At 44.6% G+C, this 27702-nt stretch overlaps 2 protein-coding genes and 1 long non-coding RNA gene across 5 annotated transcripts in view; 2 read left to right on the top strand and 1 right to left on the bottom strand.

Annotated features, from left to right (window-relative positions):
• The first annotated feature begins 78 nt into the window (after positions 1-78).
• Positions 79-2308, top strand: HILPDA (hypoxia inducible lipid droplet associated). The gene is made up of 2 exons (XM_009003114.4): positions 79-210; positions 1082-2308. Exons 1-2 carry the CDS (start codon positions 150-152, stop codon positions 1339-1341), a joined length of 321 nt encoding a protein of 106 aa, XP_009001362.1. The 5' UTR covers positions 79-149; the 3' UTR covers positions 1342-2308.
• On the top strand, positions 1234-27626 carry GARIN1A (golgi associated RAB2 interactor 1A). 3 transcript variants are annotated; one of them, XM_078343850.1, is made up of 6 exons: positions 1234-1834; positions 14224-14249; positions 17972-18156; positions 19554-19803; positions 21774-21892; positions 25096-27626. In XM_078343850.1, exons 3-6 carry the CDS (start codon positions 18077-18079, stop codon positions 25265-25267), a joined length of 621 nt encoding a protein of 206 aa, XP_078199976.1. In that variant the 5' UTR covers positions 1234-1834; positions 14224-14249; positions 17972-18076; the 3' UTR covers positions 25268-27626. The 3 variants fall into 3 exon arrangements, with proteins under 3 accessions (XP_078199976.1, XP_054093702.1, XP_054093701.1); XM_054237727.2 differs by lacking the exon at positions 14224-14249; XM_054237726.2 differs by lacking the exons at positions 1234-1834; positions 14224-14249 and adding an exon at positions 14259-14523.
• LOC118143791 (uncharacterized) overlaps positions 8839-27702 on the bottom strand; it is a 28903-nt gene continuing 10039 nt past the window's right edge. The window contains exon 3 of the long non-coding RNA XR_004728232.3: positions 8839-19826. This is a non-coding gene — a long non-coding RNA (uncharacterized LOC118143791). The remainder of the gene's footprint in view (positions 19827-27702) is intronic.

The raw sequence follows: 27702 nt of genomic DNA, 5'->3' as shown, positions 1-27702 counted from the left end.
GCGTGCGCGTGCCCTACGGGGGCGGGGGGGGTGGGTGGGCCCGCGACTATAAGAGGTGGAGGCTGGGCTGCCTTGCTCAGCGTTCTGCGGTGGACCGCGCTTCTGTTTTCGGTGCGTTTTGTGGCGGGAAGTTTCTGCGCTGCTGTTTGATGCCGACTTTCCTCCCGACTCCTACACTACCTGCTGCTACAGCCGGCTCTTCCCCCGGAGGTGAGCGGCCCTATGGGCTTCCCCGGCTCCCCACTCCCATCGCCCGAGTGCGGGCCGGGCCAGCAGCCTAGCAGGGCTGGGGCTGCGCCGCTGAGAGTCTCTCTCCTCGCCCCCACCCCACCCGGGTTCCCCAGTCAGCCGCCCAGCCCTGTTTTGTCTTGAAATGGCCCTAACTAGGTTCCACGTCGGCCATCCCTTGCCCACCAGTGCTGGGTTAGGCGTCCCTGCTATGCCCTCCCAAAGCACCTTCACCATCTCCTTCCTGTCCCAGCACTTAGCGTGTTGGGTGGTAACCACCCTTTGTCTACAAGGTTTGCCATGTGGCCCTAGTATCTTCCAGGGTACCTAACACATTGCAGATATTCATGGTATGTTGGTTAAATAAGTGAACTTGATAGATTTGACTCTTGGAGTTACTTGGATTTGCAAAAAGTTTGTAGTTAACTCCAATCTGTGATGTGGGGGAGAGACTTCCAGGCAGGTGGTTTTCTCTAGCGCATGTTCATATATTTCCCATTATACCCGCCACCCCTCTGCAAAAGGCCTGGGCTTGTTTCAGGAAGGTGACTGATACCTGCACTGCAGCACAGGGGTTGTGCATTGTGCAACCCCTTTGCACAATTTGCAGGAATAAAGTTTTCGAGAAAGTAAAATTTTTAAGAAATGTTCTTGAATTAGTCCAAGAAGCGAGACTGGCTCCGCAGCCATGAAGTTTGAAATGTAAATATACTTGGAGAGTCGCTGTGTAGGAACCTCCTATGATCCCTGTCTCCGTCACTGGCTAAGCCTCCCCTTCAGCTCCCAGAAGAGTCAGGGCTGGATGCATGCATATCCCAAGAGGGTGTAGATTGATTTTTTACTCTTTCCTCAGGATCCAGAGGCCTTCCAGAAGCAGAAGACAGCTCTGCTGCTCTGCGGAGGAGTAGGGTCCTTTCAGCCATGAAGCATGTGTTGAACCTCTACCTCCTAGGTGTGGTGCTGACCCTACTTTCCATCTTTGTTAGAGTGATGGAGTCCCTAGAGGGCTTACGAGAGATCCCATCGCCTGGGACCTCCTGGACCACCAGAAGCCAGCTAGCCAACACAGAGCCCCCCAAGGGCCTTCCAGACCATCCATCCAGAGGCATGTGATAAGACTTCTTTCTGTGCTGGTCATATTTCGGAACACTGACCTACACGTGTCCAGATGGGAGTCCCATTCCTAGCAGGCAAGCTGAGCAACAGTGTAACCAGAGAACTATTACTAGGCCTGGAAGAACCTGGCCAACTAGATGCTCATTGCCTGGACAAAGCCTGTTTAGGCTGGCTGCTGTGGCTTACGCATGTAATCCTAGCACTTTGGGAAGCTGAGGCAGGTGGATCACCTAAGGTCAGCAGTTTGAAAACAGCCTGTCCAAACTGGTGAAACCTGGTCTCTACTAAAAATACAAAAGTTAGCCAGGCATGATGGCAACTGCCTGTAATCTCATCTACTCGGAAGCTGAGGCAGATGAATCGCTTAAACCCCGGGAGCAGAAGTTGCAGTGAGCCGAGATCACACCTCTTCACTCCAGCCTGGATGAAAGAGCAAAATTCCATGAAAAAAAAAAAAAGAAAGAAAAGAAAGAGCCTGTTTAATGCACAGGTGTGAATGGATTGCTCATGGCTATGAGACAGGTTGAACTCGCCCTTTCCTCAGGGCCTGCTGTATGCTGTGCTTTCCTCAGCAGTATGGCTCTGACATCTCTTAGAGGTCCCAGCTTTAGCTGTTGGGAGAGGATGTTTTGAACCCTGCTTCCTAAACATCAGCCAGGAGTTTCTTTAGACATGAGTGTCTTATGCTCAATTATTTGGTGTTCAGCCTGTCTTCCATGAGCTCTTCCATGTTTGGATAGCAGTTGAAGAGGTGTGTGGGTGGGCTGTTGGGAGGGAGAGGATGGAGTGTTCAGTGCCCATTAATCATTGTTTTACATTTTAAAGTCCTTCCGCCTACATAGTGTGTATTGGTCTGAAGGGGATCGTGGGATGCCAGAGCCTGCTCAGGTTACGGACATTGTGGCCACTATGTGGCTTAAATGATTTTTTCTAATTAATAAAGTGGGATACCTGTTTCTACTATGTGCCATGTCAGCTTCTGCCCGTGAAATTCTCGGTAGGGAAAGGTCTTAATTTCTAGACCTGAGGTTTAACATCTCAAAACTTTGGAGCAGGAAAGTGCTTAAACCACTTTGTTTAAAACATAATAAACCTCTGAATTTGGGGGCAGAGACAGTTGGGTCTGCCCTGTATCAACCAGTTGTGTGAGCCTAGGCCACGACTGCTGCAGTCCTCACGTGACTGGATCTGTAAAGAAGAAAAATGAGCATCGCCACTTCCAGCCCCTCTCCTTGAGTCTCTGGGGCAAAGAGGACTGTCAGACCGTGGCTTTTTTCTTCTGTGGTCTTCAGCATGTTTTACTTACCCTACAAAAAAACTGCTTAATTCCAATTATTCTCAAAGTCAGTTGGTAAAGTGTCCACACCACAGATGATTATTTCTGCTCTCCCAGATCTAAGCAACTTGGCCTTTCCTCAAAAGTTGGAGGTATTTTTTTTTCCTTGTATCCACCACTCTTGTGCTCCCTGTCCCATGTACAATTGTATCCACTCCTCTGCCTGTGACAGTACTTTACACTCCCATCTCGGTGTGTGCATCATTTGATTAATTGGATTGAGTTTTGTCAAAGGGAAACAGTGGAGTACAGTGTCTTCTGTGAAACTGGTTTTGCTCCTTGAGTGAGTGTTCCTAGAGTGTTACGATCAAAGCCTGTGGGTTAAGCATCACTTTCATTTATTGCACTGTGGTTGACATTAGTGTTATTTATCAAGTATTTCCAGTTTCCCACCTTCTGGATACATGGTAAGTTGGTCCCCTTGTGGCTGACTGGGTTTATATGACTCTTACTTTGTTAGCATAGTACTACTCTCAAAAATGTAGGTGGCTTTTTCTGTCTGATTTCAGAGCTTCACGTGCCAGTAGTTGCCCTTTCCTAGTCATATTTCTTGTATTTGATATATTTTCTCATTCTCATGCCTCTGTAATTTGCATATTTTTGAACTTTCAATTGGAGAGCTGTACCTTAAGCCTCTCCTCCAAGTGGTTTAGTTTAACCCTTGTGGTTGGATGGGACCATGTCTTTAGTTCTAGCCAGTGAGCTGTGAGTGGTAATGACTTGTGTTATTTCTACACGAGAGCATTTCAGTGCTGGAGAAACCTGCGAGGCCCTCTTTTTCTCTCTGTGCAGTGACCAGCAATGCTTCATATGTTCCATTAGTGTAGGTCCTGGAATAATGATGCCATGGAGCAGAGCCCTTAATCTGTCCAGTCTGACTGGGATGTGGGAGAGAATTCTAGACCAGTTGCTTTCTCTAGGGCATGTTTTTGTATTTCCCATTACCCACCATCCCTCTGCAAAAGGACTGAGCCTGTTTCAGGAAGGTGACTGACACCTGAACTGCAGCACAGGAATTGTGCTCCTGTTATCTGGGGGTTTTGTTAACTGAAGTGTAACTTAGCCTATCCTGACTGATACATTGTGTACAGCTCCTATTGGATGCCAGGCATCAGCTAGACCTCATCACTACCTCCTCAAAATGTACAGGAGGTAGTAGGGGGAAAGCATGTGAACAAATAATGTGTCATGGTTTTATGATAGACATGTGTATACAGGATAGTGGGTATATAAAGTTATTTGTAGGCAGGAGGGGGATTTTCAGGTAAGGCTTCTTAGAGGATTTCAATTTTTTAAAAATGAGTAGTGGGTAGCCCTCCTGGCCAATTTAGGAAAAGGTGTCCGAGTGGAGAGAACACGGTGAGCAAGGCATGGAGTTGAGCCTATGCACAGCTCATTTAGAAAACAGCAAGTACAGTCCAGGCACGGCGGCTTACACCTGTAATCCTAGTACTGGGAGACTGAGGCGGGTAGATCACCTGAGGTCAGGAGTTCACCATGTTGCCCAGGCTGTTCTCGAACACCTGGGTCTACCCACCTCAGCCTCCCAAAATGCTGGAATTATAGGTGTGAGCCACTGCACCCGCACCCCCCCCATTTTTTTTCAATGTTAGCTGGGCATAGTGATGCACACTTGTAGTCCTAGCTACCAAGGAGGCTGAAGTGGGAGGATCACTAGAGCCCAGGAATTTGAGGCTGCAGTGAGCCATGATCATGCCACTGTGCTCCAGCTTGGGTGACAGAACTAGACCCTGTCTCTAAAAACTTAAGGCCAGGCATTGTGGCTCACACCTGTAATCCCAGCACTTTGGGAGGCAGAGGCTGGTAGGTCATTTGAGATCAGGAATTCGAGACCAGCCTGACCAATACGGTAAAACCCCGTCACTACTAAAAATACAAAAATTAGCTTGTCATGGTGGCGTGCTCCTGCAGTTCCAGCTACTGGGGAAACTGAGACAGGAGAATTGCTTGAACTTCCAGCCTGGGTGAGAGAGCGAGACTCCATTTATAAATAAATAAATAAATTTAAAAAGTGCAAGTACAAATTTTAAATGTCTTAGTAGCTTGCAGCCTGAACTCTAGTGCCACCTAGTGGACTCTAAAGAAGGGAGTTAACACTTTCAGTGTTAACGCTTTCTGAATTTGAATGACTGCCTCTAAAGCTTAAGATATGAGAATATTAAGGGTTGGAAGATACAATCTAGCCACGCACTGTCCAATTAAAATATAATTCAAGCCACGTATATAACTTAAATTTTCTAGTGTCCACATTAAAAAGTAAAAAGAAACAGAAGGTACTTTTTACGTATTTAACTCAATATATTCAAGGTATCATTCCAAAACATAACACAAAGTGTTATTAATGAGATATTTTAAATACTTTTTTTGTGGTGCTAAGTGTGTATACTGGTACTTACAATACGTCTTTACTTGGATTTTCCACCTTTTAGTTAGTTTTTGTTGGTGGTGCTGGTTTGTTTTTTGTTGTTTCTTTTTTGAGAGTCTTGCTCTGTTGCCCAAGCTGGAGTGCATGGCATGATCTCAGCTCACTGCAACCTCCACCTCCCAAGTTCAAGCAATTCTCCTGCCTCAGCCTCCTGAGTAGCTGGGATTACAGGCACCTGCCACCATACCAGACTATTTTTTTGTATTTTTGGTAGAGATGGGGTTTCACCATGTTGGCCAGGCTGGTTTCGAACTCGTGTGATCCACCTGCCTCAGCCTCCCAAAGTGTTGTGATTACAGGCGTGAGCCACTATGCCCAGCCTGGATTTGCCACATTTTAAACACTCACTGCTCACATGTGGTAGGTTAGTGGCTACTGCACTAGACAGTGCAGGTCTGGCCCAGTCTTTTCATTTTACTGCTGAGAAAATTGGCAGAAGACGACTATGTCACTTAGACAATGTTATTGAGCTGATTGGTAGTCAATTCCTAGAATGCAGCTCTATTCCCTCCTGCATGCTTTCTTTTACTAAAACTGAAATGCAGTATAACAAAGCATGTTAATAATGAGCTTTGTTTGCTACTCCTGGGACATTCTTAGGTGGGAACATGGGATTTGACTCCTTTCTTTTCTTTTTTTTTTAATTAAAGGAAACCCAATGTAAAATTTAAAATCATAAAATGGGTATTACTTAGAATATTTTCATGCTGCCTTGCCCATAGACCATCAACAATGCCTACAGACTTGATTTGCTTTATATGGCAAAAATATGTCAAATTAATCACCTATAATTAATCACTTGAACACTGTCTTTATTACTATTTTCTTTTAGACCATGTGCATACACATGGGGAATTTTTTTTTTTTGAGACAGTCTCGTTATGTCGCCCAGGCTGGAGTGCAGTGGTGAGATCTCGGCTCACTGTGACCTCTGTCTCCTGGGCTCAAGCAATTCTCCTGCCTCAGCCTTCTGAATAGCTGGGATCACAGGCATGCACCACCATGCCTGGCTAATTTTTGCATTTTTAGTAGAGATGGGGTTTTACCATGTTGGCCAGGCTGGTCTTGAACTCCTGACCTCAAGTGATCTGCCTACCTCGGCCTCCCAAAGTGCTGGGATTACAGGCATGAGCCACCACACCCAGACTGGAAATTTCTGTATTGTTTTAATTGTATGAATGCAATTTAGCGTCTTTTTTTTTCCTTTTACTTACCATTTTAACCTGCAGAATTAAATAATTAATAAAAGTTAAGTAGTTCAATGTAATCTGAGGAATTCTAATTTGGAGAACATTATACTCATGTAAGACTTACTAGCAAAATATAATGTTAAATTTAAAAATACTATATGAAGTTCTCAAACTTTAATAGGTCTTAGGTGCCCAGGGGTGACAGAACTTAACAATTGGATGGGAGAATATAGAGAAAGCAAGACAATACATGCTGGAAATGTGCTAAAAGTGCTCCAAAGGGAAACTATTACCCAATAACTAAAAAGAAACCTGCTTTCCTCTCCCTTTTTATGTAAAGCTTTTTCTTCTTTTTTGTATATTTCTTCTTGGTGGTGGTGGGCTGTATTTGTTAGGGTTAGTATATTTATTAGTTGTCGATTGCTATGTAACAAATACACCTTAACTTAGCAGTTTCAAGCAATTGTTATCACATACAGTTGCTGATGGTCAGGAATTTGGGAGTGGCTTAGCTGCATGGTTCTGGCTCAGAGCCAGACCCTCTCATGAGTTTGCGGTCAAGCTGTTGGCTGGGACTACAGTCATCTGAAGTCTCATCAGCAGCTAGAGGATTCATTTCCAAGTTAGCTCACGTGGCTGTTGGCAGGCCTTAGTTCCTGGATGGCTGTTGGCTGGAGGCCTTAGTTCTTCATCATGTGGACTTCTCCACAAGGCTGTTCATGACATGGCAGATGGCTTCCCCTTAGGTGGAATGATAAGGGGGCAAGGGCCAGGGTGGGGGTGGTATGGAGAGAGAGAAAACTACCAAGATGAAAGCTGCAGTGCCTTTTATAACCTAATATTGGAAGGGACATATCACTAGTCGTGCCTTATTCTTTTAGTCACACAGCCCAACCTTGAGACATAATGGATAGAGACTTAGAGAGACTACTCCAAAGACCAGGAGGCGAGAATCACAGTCTTGAAAACTGGCCACCAGGTTCCCTTTTCCTTTTTAGTTCACTTAGAAGGGTTTTTGTTGCTATGGAGGTGAATGTGTTTAGGGCTGAGGGTCCCACAGGGTCGTGGGGTGAGCCTTATGCTGTGCTGAGGCGCAGGATCCGAGAAATAAAGAGACAGGACACAGAAGTACAAGAAAAACGCAGCTGGGCCCAGGGCCACGCCACCTATCAGCGGAGTCAGGCGAGGCCCCAAATGTCCAGAAGCGTGAGTATTTATTGTGTATAGGTTAGGGGGCAGGGCAGTGAGTGAAATCATCTTTAAGGATAGTGATAGGGTCGTGAGCAATAAAACATGGGGTCCACCCCCATTAGGTCACCTAGGCCAGGAGGTGGACAGTGCGCAGGAAAGGGCCCATTCCCATGAAGGCAAGGGCCGTGTGCAGTAAGGGGTCCACTCCCATTAGGTCACCGAGGCTTGAAGGTGGGCCGCGCTCAGTGAAGAGGGTGCAGTGTGCAATACTTCTATCTATGGGAAACTACTTATAAGAAGATTTATAGGAGGATGCTTTAAGTCACATAGCAGTGACAGAGCTGTCAAGGTTACCGCCACTTTCTGGCAGCTTCCAATGGGTTCTATGGGAAGATGCTTTTCAAGCAGCACAGTAGCAAGAGCTGATAAAGTTCACAGTCACCAAGGTGGCTTGCCGGTCTGAGGGCAGCTTTCCGCAAGAACTGGAGCAAGATCCTACAACTCCTTTATCGGGAGGAGTGGCTCTTGCCCCAAGCCTGCCCCAAACCCACACAGTGGATTTCTTTATGATACTGAACGCTGCCGCCTGGACCATGGATTCTTGTCCTGGTATAACTGTTTTTCCCTTAAATCATGCTCTGCACTGTTCTGCTCTAGGCATTCCTCTGATTATAAGCTGCTTATTCCTTAATTCACGCTGTACTGTGTCCACTCTAGGCATTCTTCCAATTATGAACTAAGATATAATTATAGGTATATATGTAGGGAAATATTATTTAGGCACTCATACTATCAACTATTATATGATTATATATAGAGGATTATATAAAGGGATTCATCAAGCCCTATTTCTATAAACTAATATATGATTATGTAAAGGATTATATAAAAGGAAATAGCTGAGTAGTAACACTATAAATTGAGATATTCCTCAGGCCCTAACTGTGCCAGGGTTCTGCTTATCTCTCATTCCTCAGTGCCTATATGAGGGGTTACCCACAGATGTGGCATATTGAAGGATACACGTTATACAGGTCTTTATTATGCAAACCTCTGCATAAAACAATGAGTAATACACCACTGCCAAGACAGTTATACAGTGTTGAATTGGAGTGGAAAGGGAGGAATCAGAATTTCACATGACAGAACACCGAAAGTCTGCCTGTGCACGTGTATGAATATGCATTAGGGAGAAGTAAAAGAGTGACCTGAAAATCTTCCTAAAATAATATTGTCTAGAAAGTTTGAGAGGTTTAATTGTGGCCAACAAGATTTCCTGAAGATAAAATGTTCCTGGGGCCTTAATAGTTACAAGAACTTTGCCAAATCAAGAAAGCAAATATATAGGAGTCTAAAAATTATTCAGTTTTGCATAATCATTTGAGAGTACCAATTATAATTTTATTTTTAATTTTAAAAAGTTTCAAAAAAAAAGGAGAACCAATTACAACATTAAAAGGAAACAGAGGAAGGATAGATTTGGGACCAATTATATTCCCGTTTGGGTTTTTGTTACTATAAAAATGGAAATATCAAAGATTTTTAAAAATGAATATGGTAATAGAGTACAAATCTGCAAATGATGAATCAGTAATTATATCTTTATATCACCCAGGATATGTTTGTGATATCGATGTTGTATTAATGCACTGTGAATTAATTAATTAATTTTGAGATTGAGTCTTGCTCTGTCACCCAGGATGGAGTGCAGTGGCGCGATCTCAGCTCACTACAACCTCTGTGATATGATTTGGCTGTGTCCCCACCCAAATCTCATCTTTAATTCCTATGTGCTGTGGGAGGGACTTGGTGGAAGGTAATTGACTCATGGGGGCAATTCTTTCCTGTGCTGTTCTCGTGGGAGTAAATAAGTCTCACAAGATCCAATTGCTTTTATTTTGTTTTTCAAGACAGAGTCTCACTCTATTAGCCAGGTTGGAGTGAAGTGATGTGATCTCAGCTCACTGCAGCCTCTGCCTCCCAGGTTCAAGTGATTCTCCTGTCTCAGCCTATCAAGTACCTGGGATTACAGTTGCCTGCCACCATGCCTGGCTAATTTTTGTATTTTTAGTAGAAATGGGGTTTCACCATGTTGGCCAGGTTGGCCTTGAACTCCTGAACTCAGATAATCTGCCTGCCTCAGCCTCCCAAAATACCAGGATTACAGGCATGAGCCACTGTGCCCAGCTGAGATCTGATAGTTTTTTAAAAAGGAGGAGTTCCCCTGCATGAGATCTCTCCCGTTGCCTGTTACCATCCGTGTAAGACATGACTTGCTCCTTCCATCATGATTTTGAGGCTTCCCTAGCCACATGGAACTGTAAGTCCAATTAAACCTCTTTTCTTTGTAAATTGTCCAGTCTCAGGTATGTGTTTATCAGTAGCATGAAAATGGATTAATACAGTAAATTGGTACCAGGAGTAGGGTATTGCTGAAAGATACCTGAAAATGTGGAAAGGACTTTGGAACTGGGTAATAGGCAGAGGTTGGAACTGGGAATAGGCAGTTTGGAGGGTTCAGAAGAAGATAAGAAAATGTGGAAAAGCTTGGAACCTTCTAGAGACTTGTTGAATGGCTTTACCAAAAACGCTGATAGTGATATGGATAATAAGGCCCAGGCTGAGGTGGTCTCAGATGGAGATGAGGAACTTGTTAGGCACTGGAGGAAAGGTGACTCTTGTTATGTTTTAGCAAGGAGACTGGCAGCATTTTGCCCTGCCCTAGAGATTTTTGGAACTTTGAACTTGAGAGAGATGATTTAGGGTATCTGGCAGAAGAAATTTCTAAGCAGCCACGCATTCAAGGGTGACTTGGGTGCTGTTGAAAGCATTCCGTTTTAAAAGGGAAACAGAGCATAAAAGTTTGAAAAATTTGCAGCCTGACAATACAATAGAAAAGAAAATTCCATTTTCTGAGGAGAAATTCAAGCCAGCTGCAGACATTTACATAAGTACAGAGAAGCCAATTGTTAGTCCCCAAGACAATGGGGAAAATGTCTCCAGCACATGTCAGAGGTTTTCACAGCAGCCCCTCCCATCACAGGCCCAGGGGCCTAGGAGGAAAAAGTAGTTTCATGGGCTGGGCCCAGGGTCCCCAGGCTATGTGCAGCCTGGGGTTTGGTGCACTGCATCCCAGCTGCTCCAGCCATGGCCAAAAGGGGCCAATGTAGAACTCAGGCCCTGGCTTCAGATGGTGCAAGCCCCAAGCCTTGGCAGCATCCATGTGGTGTTGAGCCTGAAGGTGCATGGAAGTCAGTAATTGAGGTTTGGGAACCTCTGCCTAGATTTCAGAAGATGTATGGAAATGCCTGGATGCCCAGGCAGAAGTTTGCTGCAGGAGTGGGGCTCTCATGGAGAACCTCTGTAAGGGCAGTACAGAAGGGAAATGTGGGGTCACAGCCCCCACACAGAGTCCCTACTAGGGCACCATCCACCAGACCCCAGAATGGTAAATCCAGCAACAGCTTGCACCGTGCACCTGGAAAAGCCACAGACACTGAATGCCAACCCATGAAAGCAGCAGGAGGGAGGCTGTACTCTGCAAAGCCACAGGGGCAGAGGTGCCCAAGACCATGAGAACCTACCTCTTGCATCAGCATGACCTAGATGTGAGACATGGAGTCAAAGGAGATCATTTTGGAGCTTTATAATTTGACTGCCCTGCTGGATTTTGGACTTGCATGGGCCTGTAGCCCCTTTGTTTTGGACAATTTCTCTCATTTGGAATGGCCGTATTTACCCAATGCCTATATCCCCATTGTATCCAGGAAGTAACAACCTGCTTTTTTTTTTTTTTTTTTTTTTGAGACAGGGTCTTGCTCTGTCACCCAGGCTGGAGTGCAGTGGCGCAATCTTGTCTCACTGCAACCTCTGCATCCTGGGCTCAAATGATTCTCCTGCCTCAGCCTCCCAAGTAGCTGGGACTACAGGTGCACACCACCATGCCTGGCTAATTTTTGTATTTGTAGTAGAGATGGGGTTTCACCATATTGGCCAGGCTGGTCTCGAACTCCTGACCTCAGGAGATCCACCACCTCAGCCTCCCAAAGTGCTGGGATTACAGGCATGAGCCACCGTGCCTGGCACCTGCTTTTGATTTTATAGGCTTATGGGTAGAAGGGATTTCCAACTTGGCCAGTTGCCTTCTCAGGTGAGACTTTGGACTGTGAGGCTTAAACTGACCCCCAATATTTAATAGCACAACCTTCCACCACATCCATCCCCAACATTCCTGCTCCCCCTTATCCTGTTCTTTTCTTTCTATAGCACTTACCACCTCCAACACACTATATCATTTTTTTTAATTGTTGGAATCCCCTTGCTTAAATATAGGCCTTTTATTTTATTCATTGATCTATTCCAAGCATCTAGTGCCCACCATATATAGCAGATACTTGATAAGTAATTGTTAAATGAATGAATCTCAAGTAAGTACTGAAAGATGTAACATACTATACTATAAGTGACACGGGACAATTGATAGCCATTGGGGAAATACAGGCAAACACATTGGTTCTAGACTTTACCTCATACACCAGGAAAAAAACCTAGATGGATTAAAGACTTAAATAGAAAGATAATAACCATAAAAGTAGTTCAGGAAACCATGGGGAAATTATTGTATAATCTTGGAATGGGGAAACTTTGTCAAAATACCAAACAAAATCCCAAAGCCATAAATGAAAATATAAAACTACAGTAAACATATTCAAAGACAAATTTAAAACTAGGAAAAAAATCACATCTCAATCTTTCCAATATGAAAAGATTGCCTATAAAATAGATAAGAAAAAGGCCAGTAGCCTAAGAGAAAAATTGGCAAATGTTATGAATTAAAAATTCAGAGAATAAAAACCAATGAAGGAAATGAAAAGATACTCAATTAAAATTACATTGAGATACTGTTTTAAAAACTTTCAGCCTGATAAGTTCAAAAGCTTGATGACATACTGGGATGGTAGATCTATGAGAAGTACAAACTCTCAAACATTGTTGGTAGAAATGTAAATTGGTATACTTGTTATGAAGCGCATTACAGTGGTATCCATCAGCATATACACTATTTTTTTTCAAATTATTTATTTGTTTTGAGACAGGGTCTCACTCTGTTACCCAGGCTGGAGTGCAGTGGCATGATCTCGGCTCATGTAACCTCTGCCTCCCAGGATCAAGTAATCTTCCCACCTCAGCCTTCTAAGAATCTGGGACCATAGGCGTGCACCACCATGCCTGGCTAATTTTTTTCTATTGTTAGTAGAGATGGAGTTTCACCATATTGCCCAGTCTGGTCTCAAACTCCTGGACTCAAGTGATCTCACCTCAGCCTCCCAAAGTGCTGGGATTACAGGAGTGAGCCACCACACCTGGCTCATATACATCCTTTCACACCAATTCTACTTTATTTATTTATTTTTTTTTTTTTGAGACAGAGTCTTGCTCTGTCACCAGGCTGGAGAGCAGTGATATGATCTTGCTCACTGCAACCTCGCAATCCCTGGTTCAAGCAATTCTCCTGCCTCAGCCTCCCAAGTAGCTGGGATTACAGGCACGTGCCACCATGCCTTTTTGTATTTTTAGTAGAGATGGGGTTTCACCATGTTGGTCACAATGGTCTTGATCTCCTGACCTCATGATCCGCCTGCCTCAGTTTCCCAGCAATTCTACTTCTAAGAATTTATTCTTGTTACCAATCAGGATTAGCTAGGTTAAGTTGAGGTAATAAGCAATCTCAAAACATCAATGGCTTAAAATTACAAAGGGCTTTTTAAAATGTCTCACTAGGGCCATGGAAGGCCTATCCTTTAAAATATATCTAAAGTGGCCTTGCCCGGCTGCTCATGCCTATAATATCAGCACTTTGGGAGGCCAAGGCAGGCAGATCACCTGAAGTCGGGAGTTTGAGGCCAGCCTGACCAACATGGGGAAACTCCATGTACTAAAAATACAAAAAAAAAAAAAAAAAAATAGCTGGGCGGGTGGTGCATGCCTGTAATCCCAGCTATTCAGAAGGCTAAGGCAGGAGAATTGCTTGAACCTGCAAGGCGGAGGTTGCAGTGAGCCAAGATCACACCAATGCACTCCAGCCTGGGCAACAGGAGCAAAACTCCATCTCAAAAAAAAAAAAAAAAGAAAGAAAAGTTTTAATAATTGCTGTATTTAACAACGGCTTGTAACATTCCTGAAAATGCAACAACCAGCTCTCATGACCTCTCTTGGTCTGGCTCCAGCACAAAACTGTGCAACTGTCTTCTCCTTTGCCCACTGTTTCCAAATAAATAAGCCTACTTTTTTAGTTCATAGGTGTTTATTTATTTTTTTAAAAAATCTCCTTTTCTCCCATGAGATAGGGTAGGGAAGAGGAACTCCCTTTCTCCTACCCTTAGGCTTCTCTCAGCAGGTGAACAAGTCACATGGAAGTTTTGTGAGAGGCTTCACTGGGAGACAAGAGAATGAAAGCCTGTGTGTTCCCAAGAGACTTCTTTGCATCTGGCCAGCTCATTGCTGTCTTGGCATAACTTTGGGAGGGTCATATTGCCCATTTGGGGTATGATTGAATGTTTAAAAAGTGGGATAGGCTGCATTACTGCTGGTTTGTAGTTGGTGGAAAGAAGGAGAAAAGAGCCTGACACATCCTCTTCCTTCCTCTCCTTTTTTTTTTCCTTTTCTGTTATCACCATCACATTCCTTGATGTCATTCCTGCCATTGTGAGCTGCAGGCCCTCCCAGCTCTGGTGGACAGCCTGTAAGTAAGGAGGGGAGAAAGAGCTGGGGAGGTGGGGGCAGATCACATCAACATCTTGGCGTTGGGCTGGGTCTATGTGGAGCCCCAGAAATGTTCCCCAGCCCATTCTTCCCAAGAATCAATGAGTAAAATCAGGGGCCTCCCACCTGAGGTCAGGGAACCAGGCCCTGGACTGGAACTTGGGGTGGAAAATGGCCTTCTTTGTCAACTGATTCATTCTCCAGAATTCAACTTATTCTCCGACTCGGTGGTGTTTGAAAGCAACTTTATCCAGGTACCCTCATGGCGCTCAGGGCCAGCTGTCTTTTTCTTTCCAAAACTTGTTCCTAGATGTTGGTTAGGAAATGCTGTGGCCTTTGAAAGCCCTGGGGAGAACAAAGAACCACCAAAGCTAGAGAAAACCAGGGTGTCTGGGTCCCATGTTCACCTCCATTTATGCCTGTGGTATATTGGAGCTCCCTGTAGGTCATCTGTTTTAAGGAAACTGATTTATACTTTGTGAAAGGAGAGATCAGAGCTCAATCTCCAGGCAGGATTCACAGGCCCTTTCTGGGCCGCTTGTCCAAACTGGATGGTTACAAGGAATAAAGGTTGCTGTTAGAAACTCTGCTTTGAAATCCAACCTCCTCACTCTGGGATGGTTTAGAAACAGCCTTATTTGAAAGCAAAGACACTGGGTAAATAGGCCTTGCCCAGGTCCTACCATTCCCTAAAAGGGTGGTGGTGACATACCACCAATGGAAGTGAGCCTGGGATGGAGCCACTGGGAGTGGAGGGTGATCGTTTTCTTATATGTCAAGTCTTATGCAGGTACTGCCTGCCTCCCTCTAGCGGTCTAGCCTGAACCCATGCTCTTGCGCAGGAGAGCATGACCAGTTAATCAGCTGGTAAACACTAAACATCTACTACTGCATGCAGAGCAGGAAGGAGGTGCAGAGAAAGATCAGAGAGTGTCCCTGGCCAGGAAGCCTAAGAGTTTGGTTTACCTGTTATTTGGCAACTGTCTAAGCAAGCTGCATGTCAGAGAATTTGGGCCAGCTGATGCCCCAGGCATGACTGCAGAGAGTGTTGAAGGCATTCTTTCTCGACTTTGGCAGTTGAGGAAGGCTTTCCAGAAGTGTCGTAAGCCATTCTTTAAGAAACTGCCGAGATTTGGGTAAGTAGAAGAGCAGGGGGAGTGTGTCCCAGAGGGGCGTTAGAGTACCTGAGGAAAGGCAGGGAGACTGGAATGCAGGGAGGTCTGCAAGACACAGACCCATTCAAATGGAGGGGGAAAGCGGCCAGCCAGCGGTTATAGGAGAGAAGGCGGGAACAGTTGGAGGTGGGTCTTGGGCTTCATTTAGAGACTGTTTACAGAGCAGTGAGCTACTCCCTGATGGAGTCCCCAGATTTTGGAGAGCTATGTTTATGGCTCCTGCTGCTCCTGTGCTGCCCCTGGGAGATGTGTATTGGGTGATCAGCTGACAAATCTGAGGTGAGCTCATTCCTAACACAACCTTGGTGGAGACAGAGCAGCATGGGAAATCCAGTCTCAGGATCCAATTTCTAGTTATTTCTATTTGGGTGTAATGATTTGGCTGCAAATTTGTTCTCTTAATGTGTTTTCTATTCTTTTTTTTTTTTTGAGACAGAGTCTTGCTCTATCACCCAGGCTGGAGTGCAATGATGCGATCTCAGCTCACCGCAACCTCCACCTCCCAGGTTCAAGCAATTCTCCTGTCTCGGCCTCCTGAGTAGCTGGGTCTATAAGTGCCTGCCACCACGCCTGGCTAATTTTTGTATTTTTAGTAGAGATGGGGTTTCACCTTGTTGAACTTGCTGGCCTTGAACTCCTGACCTCAGGTGATCTGCCCTCCTCAGCCTCCCAAAATGCTGGGATTATAGGCATGAGCTATAGCACCCGGCCTCAATGTGTTTTCCTTGGCCTAATATTAAAACTGTTCAGATTATCTGAATGGACACTAAGTGACCAAGGTAGCAGCAAACTCAGAACCTGCTAGGGAGTGGCTGACTCCCACAGTAAAGTTCAAAGTTTGATTTTTTAAAGAAATGTTTTGATAGAGACAGGGTCTCACTATGTTGCCCAGGCTGGTCTTGAACTCCTGGCTTCAAGTGATCCTCCTGCTTTGGACTCCCAAAGTGCTGGGATTATAGGTATAAACGATCACACGCAGCTCAAAGTTTACTTGAAGTGATGCAATCCACATATTAGTTATCGTTATCATTGTTACGGACAGTTACACTGCTTCCTCTCTCCCGTCTCCTCCACATCACCATCACTATCACCATCCCAAAGCAGCATCACCCACAAACATTTATCGGGCACTTACTCTCAATGCGTACAATCCTCTGTGTTTTGCAGAATTCATGAATTTCATTCCTCAACATGGGCTCCAGAAAGTGTCACTTTTTTTTTCAAAATCAAAAATCACTTTTCTTGGAACACCATCTGGTCAGGCTGGTGGGAAATTACATTTCAGTCATCCCCAGGGCTTTCCCTTGTCCCCACTTCCACCAAGGACTGTGCAATGGTGCCGATGGTTTTACAAAGTCTAGAACATTGGCTGGGCATAGTGGCTTGTGTCTGTAATCCCAGCACTTTGGGAAGCTGAGAGGAGAGGATCAAACAGGAATTTGACACCAGTCTGGGCAACATAGTGAGATCCCATTCTCTATTTTCTTCTTATTATTATTTTTTTGAGACAGAGTTTCACTCCTGTTGCCCAGGCTGGAGTATAGCAGCATGATCTCAGCTCACTGCAACCTTGCCTCCCAAGTTCAAGTGATTCTCCTGCCTCAGCCTCCCCAGTAGCTTGTATTATAGGCATACACCTCCATGCCTGGCTAACTTTGTATTTTTAGTAGAGACGGGATTTCTCCATGTTGATCAGGCTGGTCTCGAACTCCTGACCTCAGATGATCTGCCCGCCTCAGCCTCCCAAAGTGCTGGGATTACAGGCATGAGCCACAGCACCTGGCCCCATTCTCTATTTTCTAAAAAAAAAAGGTGTAGAGCATTGGGAGAAGGCCCTCTGGCTTTGGGAACGTAGGGGTCCCTCCTCATACATTCCTTACCCGGGTCCTCGTGGCTCCTTAGTGGCCATACCTCTGGTGCTTTTCTGCCAGCCATGCACAGTGAGGTGGGGTGTGTCTTAGCTGAGACATTGTGCCCAGTGCCAGGCCACGCATCCAGTCTTTCTGTCCTGCGACAGCCCCCTGGTGCTTCCACACAATAGGTCCTCATTCCACTCAAGACCCAGCAACAAGATAGCCCCTTCCTCACCCTGGGATTAGTGCTCCAAACCTCCCTCAACTCAAGCTCTCTGGGTCTTCCCTATTCAACAGTTTTTTCCTCACTTTCCTCCCCTTCTGGACTTTGTTCACACAATCTTCCTTCTAGGCCACTAGAAACCAGGGCCGACTTCTCCTACCCAAGGGTAGGGGAAGGAAAACTTCAGTGCCACTCAGCTTTTTCTTGCTAATGCATCTTTTTACGCTAGATAAAACAGAGGACACAGAGAAGGATAACACAGGGCTCTTGAGGCCAAGGACCTCGAAGTCTATTTGGGGAAACCAACGAAAAGGATCAGTAGCAGGTCAGGGCCCAGCCCCATGTGCCATACACCTGCCCCCCACATGAAGTGCCCCTTTCCAGTATCTGTATCTTTCCACCCCTTGTTTTCTGCTTCTTTCTGACCCATGTACCTCGGGCTGATTTCTAGGTTGCTAAGCCCGGGAACTGGAAAGATGTCTGTGAAAGGTCTACCACTGTGATCCTTGGGGTGACCTCCTCAGTGCCTTCCCTGCCACTCCCCAATGTCCTCCTGATGGCCAATGTTACCTCGCCCCGGGGTCCGTTTTCCACCTGGAACACACCTGGTGATGCCCCAGTCATCACCCTCAGCAGGTAAAGGCTTGAGGGAGGGGCTGGAAGGGATGGAATGATTGACGGGAATATGCATTGCTTTGTAGCTGGATTTTAGATCAAAAGAAAGGGCAGTGTTCTTTAGTGCATAAACCCTGTAGAACTCATTCATTCATTTGTTTAGCAAGTATATATGTATGTATGTATGTATGTATGTATGTATGTATGTATGTATGTATTTAGAGACAGAGTTTCACTTTTGTTGCCCAGGCTGGAGTGCAGTGGCACAATCTTGGTTCACTGCAACCTCCGCCTCCTGGGTTCAAGCGATTCTTCTGCCTCAGCCTCCTGAGTAGCTGGGATTATAGGTATGTGCCACCACAACCAGCTAATTTTGTATTTTTGGTAGAGAGAGGGTTTCTCTATGTTAGTCAGACTGGTCTTGAACTCCTGACCTCAGGTGATCCACCCAACTCTTGGCCTCCCAAACTGCTGGGATTACAGGTGTATGTCACCACGCCCGGCCTAGCAAGTATTTATTTAGTGTCTGTATATACCAAGCACTGTGCTTCGTGCAGGGATAGGGCAGTAAAAGTCTTTGTCTAGAGCCTAATTTTTGAGAATCGTGGCTTCCTTTTGTGTAAGTGTGTGTGCATGTGTGTGTGTATAGACACATTTCCATGTCTTTTAAAATCTCTTTTTAAATATCATTTTGATAATTTCTATTCAGTAATATGAATGAATTAAAATTTGCTTGACTAGTCCCCTAATATTAGACATTTAGAAATGTTTCTTTTTGTCAATATAGAGGGGGTTTCCAAGGAAAAGGCGGGGATATGAAAGTCAAACACAACTATGAAGTGCTGAGATTGAAAAAAAATACTAGATAAACAGGTGACATCCATTCTTTTCCTTGCCCTTTCAACACAGCAAATCAGGATATAGGGAGAAAGAGTCCTAGAAATTGAGTCAGGAAATCTTAGTTCCAGGTCATACTTAATAAGTTCTAAACTTGGGCGAATCACTTAGCCTTTCTAAGCCTCAGCCTTGAAATCTGTAAAGTGGAATTAATTACACTTATCTTGGCAAGACACAGTGGCTCACATCTGTAATTCTAGCTCTTTGGGAAGCTGAGGTGGGAGGATCACTTGAAGCCAGGGGTTCAAAACCAATCTGGGCAACAAGGGAGATCCTGTTTCTACCAAAAACTTTCAAAAAAAATTAGCTGAGCTTACTGGCACACACCTGTATTCCTAGGAAAGTCCTGGCAATTGGAGAGGAGTCAGTCTTAGCAATCACCTGCGCTTTCATTACACGAGCTTTCTCCCTCCAGCATCCCCCAGGCAGAGAGGTAGGAGGCTGAACCACTTCTAGGTGGGCACCCACGTGGTCAATTGAAACCACTGGCTCCCCCATGGGAATGTCCTGATTATGCCCAGGCTTCTCCCCCTGAAGTATGTGGAGCTACAAATCTATGACCGGCTCCAACGCATCCTGAGGGTGAGGACGGTGACTGAGAAGATCTACTACCTGAGGCTCCACGAAAAACACCCAGAGACTGTGTTTCAATTCTGGATCCGCTTGGTGAAAATTCTGCAGAAAGGCCTGTCCATCACCACCAAAGACCAGAGAATCGAATTCACTCACTGCCTGGTGCCCAAGATGCCCACCAGCTCCATGGAAACAACAGTAAGTGGGCCTCCCTCTGGGACCTGTCAAGAAATAAGTGTATATATATATGTAAGTGCGTGTGTGTGTGTGTGTGTGTGTATAGACATGTTTCCATGTCTTTTAAAAGCCTTTATAAATACCATTTTGATAATTTCTATTCAGTAATATGAATGAATTAAAATTTACTTAATCAGTTTTTAATGTTAGACATTTAGAAATCAATCTTTCTTTCTCTCCTTTTCTCTCTTTCTCTCTCTCTTTCTTTCTTTTCTTTTCTTTTTTTTTTTTTTTTGAGAGCCTTGCTTGTCACCCAGGCGGGAGAGTAATGGTGCGATCTCAGATAACTGCAATTTCCACCCCACAAGTTCAAGCGATTCTCCTGCCTCAGCCTCCAGAGTAGCTGGGATTACAGGCATGTGCCACCATGCCCAGCTATTTTTTGTATTTTTAGTAGAGACAGGGTTTCACTTTGTTGGCCAGGCTGGTCTCAAACTCCTGTCCTCAAGTGATCCACTCGCCTTGGCCTCCCAAAGTGCTGGAATTACAGGCATGAACCACTGTGCTTGGCCTTTATTTATTACTGTAAATAATGCTAAAACAAGTATTTATGTGTATCATCTACATTTCTGATAATATTCTCAGATTGGTTTTTAGAAGTAGGATTCAAAGAGCATGAATACTTGCAAGGCTCTTAGCACATATTACCAGATCATTTCCATACAGATCATAGCAAATTATACTCTCACCAGTGTGAGTGTCTGTGGGCCAGGCGTAGTGGCTCATGCCTGTAATCCCAGAATCATCAGACACTTTACAAATTACAAAGCACTTTGGGAGGCCGAGGCAGGTGGATCATCTGAGATCAGGATTCCAAGATCAGCCTGGTCAACATGACGAAACCCTGCCTCTACTAAACATACAAAAATTAGCCAGGTGTGATGGTGGGCCCCCGTAATGATACTGGGAAGGCTGAGGCAGGAGAATTGCTTAAACCGGGGACGTGAAGTTTGCAGTGAGCCAAAGTCACACCTTTTCACTCCAGCTTGGGCAAAACAGTGAAACTCCATCTCAAAAAAAAAAAAAAAATTAGTGTCTGTGTCACTGTGTATTCTGTTACAATTGAGCAGTAAACGTTTTAATAAATTTCCTAGTATAATAGGTAAAAAAGGGGCATCTCTTTGATTTTCAATGAGTTTCAACATTGTTATGTATATATACATATGTAACAATTGTTACATTGTTATGTATTTATAGCTATATATATATTACACAAGATTGTTTATATATATTATATATATCAATGCCATATATGTATATATACATATATATACAATTCTACATATGTATATATATAATGCCATACGTGTATATATGGCATTGTCTGTTGTGTTCTTTGGCCATTTTTCTATTGGCAATCTTCTGTTTCTCTAAATTGATTTGTAAAATAAAACTTTTGATACATCAGGATTTTTGACCCTTTAATTACAAGCTTTTTGCAGATATTTCCTCAAGTATTTGCCCTTCTTCTTTGGTTTATTTAGGGTATGTCTTTGACACACATAAGGCCTTTCCAGGTCTTGATTGGTGTAGAAGCACAGGAAAGAAGGCCGATAGATTAGACTGTCCAAAACCTTCAGATTTCAGAATCTAAATGCTTTTCTTCTCTCACCTAAGTTGTGTGCTTCAGGTATGTTGTCATTGACTTTGAGGGTCAGCAGTTTTACAGCCTGACAGCTCTGCCTCTGAATGTTCAGATCTGCACTCTGGACAGGGCAGCCACTGTAGCTGACCAAGGAGCATGTGTGACCCTGCCAGGGGGTCCCATTTTTTTGTCTGATGATTCTGGGGGCTTAATACTGAAGGAACAGATTCCCAGGGCTAGGCTGTGAAACTCAACTGTGATAGGAGTTTGTGATATTACAAAGTTCTGCCCTGAGGAGGCCAAGAACACTCTCAGCAGACACCTGACTCTAAATTTCTCCATTCAGTCTGAAAACAGCCTCCTGTCAACCCCCCAGCCCAGCGAGACTCTCATGCTGCTGGCGGCTGAGCAAACCAATGGCAGTGTCTCACGGCTCTCAGGAAAGCCCCAGCTCACAGCAGACAGGTGGGTGCTTTGTGGCGTCAGCTCCAGATCCCTTCCTCCAGCGTGAAGTCATGGGGTCAATGACACCCTCTACCAACCTAGCTCAGTTCCTTTGTATTCTAGATAGTCATGCACGTGGCTTTTTCTGTCAAAAAAAATAAATAAATAAAAAAAGCCACGTGCATGACTATCTAGAATACAGGCTTACATTTATTATAAGCCTGTCTTTGAAAACAAGGACTTTGGCTCTTTGATCTGAATATTCACTCCCAAGGCAAACCCCAGTGTTTTCTAATGACAGGTGTTCAATAAAAGGAGTGAGGGATGAGAAAATTAATACAAAGAAGTATAAGCTAACAAAGCAGACTCATGGTGGAGTTAGCTATTGACTATTTCCAATCCAAGTTCACAAGGATCCCTGGGGTAAAACCCCAGTTCTCTCGACCTCATCTGCCTCATCTTCTTCTTTTATTTTATTTTATTATCATTATTATTATTATTAATTATTTTTAGAGACAGAGTTTCACTCTTGTGGCCTAGGCTGGAGTGCAATGGCCTGATCTCTCAGCTCACTGCAACCTCTGCCTTCTGGGTTCAAGCGATTGTCCCACCTAAGCCTCCCAAGTAGCTAGGATTACAGGCGCCTGCCACTGTACCCACGTAACTTTTTGTACTCTTTGTTTGTTCATTTTTGAGGAGGAGTCTTGCTCTGTCACCCAGGCTAGAGTGCAGTGGCACCATCTCAGCTCACTGCAACCTCTGCCTCCCGGATGCAAGCAATTCTCCTGCCTCAGTCTCCTGAGTAGCTGGGATTACATGCGCCTGCCACTGCGCCTGGCTAACTTTTGTATTTTTAGTAGAGACAGTGTTTCACCATGTTAGCCAGGCTGGACTCGAACTCCTGACCTTGTGATCACCAGCCTTGGCCTCCCAAAGTGCTGGAATTACAGGCATGAGCCACCATGCCTGGACAATTTTTTGTATTTTTAGTAGAGGTGGGGTTTCACCATGTTGGACAGGCTGGTCTCGAATTCCTGACCTCAGGTGATCTACCCACCTAGGCCTCCCAAAGTGCTGGGAATACAGGCATGAGCCACTGCACCCAGCCCTCACCTACCTCTTCTGCAAAATGGACAGAATAAGAGAAACAACCAGTAGCTCCAAAGTTTCATTAATTTACTAATAATTGTATTAGATTCTTTCTGTAACAAGTATTAGAAACTCAAAGCCAGATAGTGCAACCAATATGCTGAACAAGTGCAACTTGTAGGGTATCATCAGGATGCAAATTTATTTTGTCTGCCCTTCATAACTTTTTCAGTGGGAGAAGTTTTCCTCTTACCCCTGGATAAAAGCTGGCTTTCTGGGCAGGCCACATAGCATATGGGCTCTCTTTGAGAATATAAAATGTCCTTTATATTCTCAAAGAGAGCCCATTTTCGCATTTAAATTGCGAAAGCAGCCTCAATTCTGAAATTAAGGTATCTAATGTCTAAAAATTATCAAAACTCTGAATTTATCACACCTTCTCCTTAGCTCCCTATCAAGGTGACCTTTCCTAGAGGGGAACTGGGTCGTCACTCTTCTTTTTCTGTTTCCTGTTTGAAGTTAACGTTTTTCCTCTTAGGAGCTTCTTTCTTTCCTTCCTTCCTTCCTTCTCTCTCTTTCTCTTTTCTTTCTTTCTTTCTTTCTTTCCTTCTTTCTTTCTTTCTTTCTTTCTTTCTTTCTTTCTTTCTTTCTTTCTTTCTTTCTCTTATTTCCTCCCCTCCCCTCTCCTTTCCTTTCAACAGTATCTCACTCTGTTGCCCAGGCTGGAGTATAGTGCCATGATCTTGGCTCACTACAGCCTCAATTTCCTAGGCTCAAGCAATCCTCCTGCTTCAGCCTCCCAAGTAGCTGGGACTCCAGGCACACACCATCACACCGGATTATTATTTTTTTTATTTTTAGTAGAGACAAGGTCTTGCTATGTTGCCCAGGCTGGTCTCAAACTCCTAAGCTCAAGTGATTCTCCCACCTTGCCTCCTAAAGTGCTGGAATTATAGTCATGAGCCATCACAGCTGGTCAGGAGCTTTCTTGGGTTCTTTGAAATCACTTTTTGACCCCTCAACTGCAACACTTCCCTTTTATCTGGCCACCCAGCAACTACCTGCCCCCTCCCCTGGCCAGCTGTGGGCTCTACAGGGTCCATGCCATCCCAAGCACTAGCTATCCCATTACCCCTTTAAGGAGTCCTCTTGGGAAGGGCTTACAGTGGCTCCAGGTTTGTATGTGCTTAGTCTCTCTCTCTCTCTCTCTGGCACAGTCCACATCTGGTCCTCAGGAAACATCCCGTCATATTTTGACCAGGCACTGGGGAGGAAGACCTCGCTTTCTAGACACAGGAGCCACAGCTCAAGCTCCCTGGGTTGTCCCAGGAAGGCCCTCTCTTTCAGCTTGAGGAGAAGGAGCCAGCAGCTCTTTACAAAGGACTCTCCCCATGTGACAGCCCAAGCCCTTGGTTACCAAGGCTGGCAATCCCTCAGGCAGCCCAGCTCACTCTCATTTCCCTGATCGTAAATTTTTGGTCCCCTGGATTTTGTCTTTGAGTCATAATACGTTAGATTCTCAACACATTGCAGCAATGCTTAAGGTTCAAAGAGTTGTTTGTTCCTCCAGCAGGGCAGGCCTTAGCTCCGGGCTCCCTCCTCCTCTCCTCTGTGGCTTTCTTTCCTCAGGTTGCCTTTAACATCATTCCACATATGCATATTGTAACTGCCCCGCATTTCCATATTTCCACATATGTTCAAGGCACTGGCGCTGGAAAAAGACATAATTAGAAAGTGGGTGGATTTTTTTGTTTTGTTTTTGTTTTGAGATGGAGTCTTGCTCTGCCACCCAGGCTGGAGTGTAGTGACACCATCTCGGCTCACTGCAAGCTCTGCCTCCTGGGTTCAAGCGATTCTCTTGCCTAAGCCTCCTGAATAGCTGGGATTACAGGTGCGTGCCACCGTGCCCAGCTAATTTTTGTATTTTTAGTAGAGACAGTGTTTCACCGTGTTGGCCCGGCTGGGCTCGAACTCCTGACCTCAAGTGATCCACCCACCTTGGCCTCCCAAAGTGCTGGGATTACAGGCGTGAGCCACTGTGTCCAACCAAAAGTGATTTTTAAGTTAAATTTTAACAATGTTTTATTTTTCTTCTGTTTCTTTCAATAACCCCAAAATTCCCTGGCCTCCAACAGGAACAATGACACTGCCATTGAAACAGGCAATTACAGAAGCTATAAGATACCCTCGCCAGTGGCATCTCCAATCAATTTGAACATACCCATGACAGCTGCTTTGAGCCACAGCCTCTGTGACCAAGAGGACCCTCATGACACTTTCTACAAGTTCCTGCAGCCAGTTCCCTAAGAGAGCACTTCTTGGGACCCTGACACTAGACAAAACATGCTCTTCCTGGCATGTGTGTACTTGCTACCACCTCTTATAACACTCCTTTCCCACTGTGGGTCAGAGGACCATGGGAGAGGTAAGATGGTGTTTCCGACAAGGTGCTTCTGTACTTCCGCCAATAAACCTCCAAGTGAGTCTCTAATTGTTGTAGGTTGTGCTATTGGGAGGCTCGAGTTTGGGAAAGGAGTGACTGAGAACAGGAGCACCGTTTTTGGAAAAATAGGTGGGAAAAACTACTGTCTGTGTATCCGTCCATTCTTGCATTTTTATAAAGAAGTACCTGAGACTGGGTTTTATTTATTTATTTAAGATGGAATCTCGCTCTGTCACCAGGCTGGAGTGCAGTGGTGAGATCTCGGCTCACTGCAACCTCCGCCTCCTGGATTCAAGCAATTCTCATGTCTCAGCCTCCTGAGTAGCTAGGATTACAGGCATGAAGCACCACACTCAGCTAATTTTTGTATTTTTAGTAGAGACGGGGTTTCACCATGTTGGTCAGGATGGTCTCGATATCCTGACCTTGTGATCCTCCCACCTCGGCCTCCCAAAGTGCTGGGATTAGAGGTGTGAGCTGCTGCACCCACCCCGCCTCCCTGGTTTCTTTCTTACCTATGTATTCCAAAACTTCTAGACCAATTGGTAAATTTAAATGCCACAAGCATACCCTATGTACAAAAATGAGAGAAGGATTAATTTAAATAGCATACATCACTGCAAAGAAAGAAATCCGGTGGAAGTTTTAGTTCTTATTTCGGCTTCTTGGTTATAAGTCAGTAGTGGCTGTTATTTATGACTTCCCTCCTATGCTACCATTCCAGGTACCTCTTCCTTTGACTGACTTCTTTCCCTGGTATGGAGTCCACAGACTTTCACTCCTGAAAAGCCTAAGCCCTTGATGATTTTATACATGTAGAGTTGTGTGATCTTCTATTGACAGAGCAGGAGCTGTGAAGAGCATCTCAGTCTCCTCTGAATACCATTCCTACTCCTCTCTGCCTCCGTTTTATAGAGCCATCTTTTTGCTTTTAATAATAGCAGTCAATCCACTCCAACAACTCCAAAACACTATGCAATCCTAATGGCAAGAGGAGCCAAAAATGGCAGCCGCAGCTCAGTCTTCAGTTAGTGGAATGATTTTTGTGTCCCTGGTGAAATCACTTTCACCCTTAGGTATTAAAATCTCCAAACTTTATATGTGCAATAATTTTTTTTCTTTTTAAAACATCTTTTCCCACATGTTCTATGCAATTTTTCATACTATTCTTTCTTAAGAAACTCCCGGAGGATGTACTCCATTAAAATGAAGTCAACTCAGAAAAACATGGCTTCAGGAAAGGGGTGGGTTCCATGAAGGAAAAAAGTAAAGGCAATATCCAGGTGAATAAAGATGAAGAGAGAGCCAGAATGATGGAACAGCAGCCCCAGGAAGCAGTCAGCTCTCACTGGAGCAGGAGAGAGGACTCTGCTAAATGCATCTCCACAAAGATCAAATTGATGGAATACCTGATGTGTTTGAATGCACTAAGAGAGTCACACATATGGCAAAGTTTGGGGGTGTGTTAGGAACAGGACTATTAAATCAAGCAAACAAAAAATAATATAACTATTTACTTCAAGAGGAAGAAGTTATACAAAAAAAAAGAATTATAATTTATGTACTGTATCTTTGACTATTCATAATACTGTACATATTGAATACAGATTAAGTCAAAGTAAAGGATGATTGAAGGGCAATTTGGGGAGTGGGGGAAAGGGGGAAGGACAAAACAGTGAAGATTAAATCCTTCTCTTCCATAGCTGGAAGTTCTGTGCCCCAGAATTCCCATGGTTCCTGCATGTTCTCCAAGCTGATCTATATCTAAGGGCTCATTGCCTCTGGTTTCCAGGTGGATTTGGCCAGTGGGAGTCCCAGGCAGGTGACAAGAGAGGATGAGGAGAATGAGGTCGGGACAACTATTCCCTCCCTTGTGATCACATAAGGTAGGCTGTTAACAGAGGGAAACTGTCGGAGGCATTTGAACCAGAGCAACTCCATCTTGATTGGGAGCTGGGTAAAATAAGGCTGATATCTACTGGGCTCCATTCCCAGAAGGCTAGGAATTCTTAGTCAAAGGATGAGATAAGAGGCTGGCACAAGATACAGGTCACAAAGACCCAGCTGATGAAACAGGATGCAGTAAAGAAGCCAGCCAAGACCCACCAAAACTAAGATGGTGATAAAAGTGACCTCTGGTCTCCCCACTGCTCATATATGATAATTATAATGTATTAGCATGTGAAAAGGCTGCTATTCTCTAATAAACTTGCTTTCACTTTATGGACTCTCCCTGAATTCTTCTTGCACGAGGTCCAAGAACCCTCTCTTGGAATCTGGATCAGGACCCCTTTCCACT

Source organism: Callithrix jacchus, chromosome 11 (assembly GCF_049354715.1).
Source record: "Callithrix jacchus isolate 240 chromosome 11, calJac240_pri, whole genome shotgun sequence".
In the NCBI taxonomy this organism is placed as follows: Eukaryota; Metazoa; Chordata; class Mammalia; order Primates; family Cebidae; genus Callithrix; species Callithrix jacchus.
This window is presented reverse-complemented; position numbering and strand designations above follow the sequence as displayed.

Excerpts from the sequence above, each read along its gene's own strand:
- HILPDA (XM_009003114.4), top strand. The coding sequence starts at position 150 with ATGCCGACTTTCCTCCCGACTCCTACACTACCTGCTGCTACAGCCGGC. Across the intron at positions 211-1,081 it reads AGCCGGCTCTTCCCCCGGAG|GATCCAGAGGCCTTCCAGAA; the intron begins GTGAGCGGCCCT and ends CTCTTTCCTCAG.
- GARIN1A (XM_054237726.2), top strand. The coding sequence starts at position 14,371 with ATGAGTAAAATCAGGGGCCTCCCACCTGAGGTCAGGGAACCAGGCCCT. Across the intron at positions 14,524-17,971 it reads TTGAAAGCAACTTTATCCAG|GTTGCTAAGCCCGGGAACTG; the intron begins GTACCCTCATGG and ends GCTGATTTCTAG. Across the intron at positions 18,157-19,553 it reads CCAGTCATCACCCTCAGCAG|GCTTCTCCCCCTGAAGTATG; the intron begins GTAAAGGCTTGA and ends GATTATGCCCAG.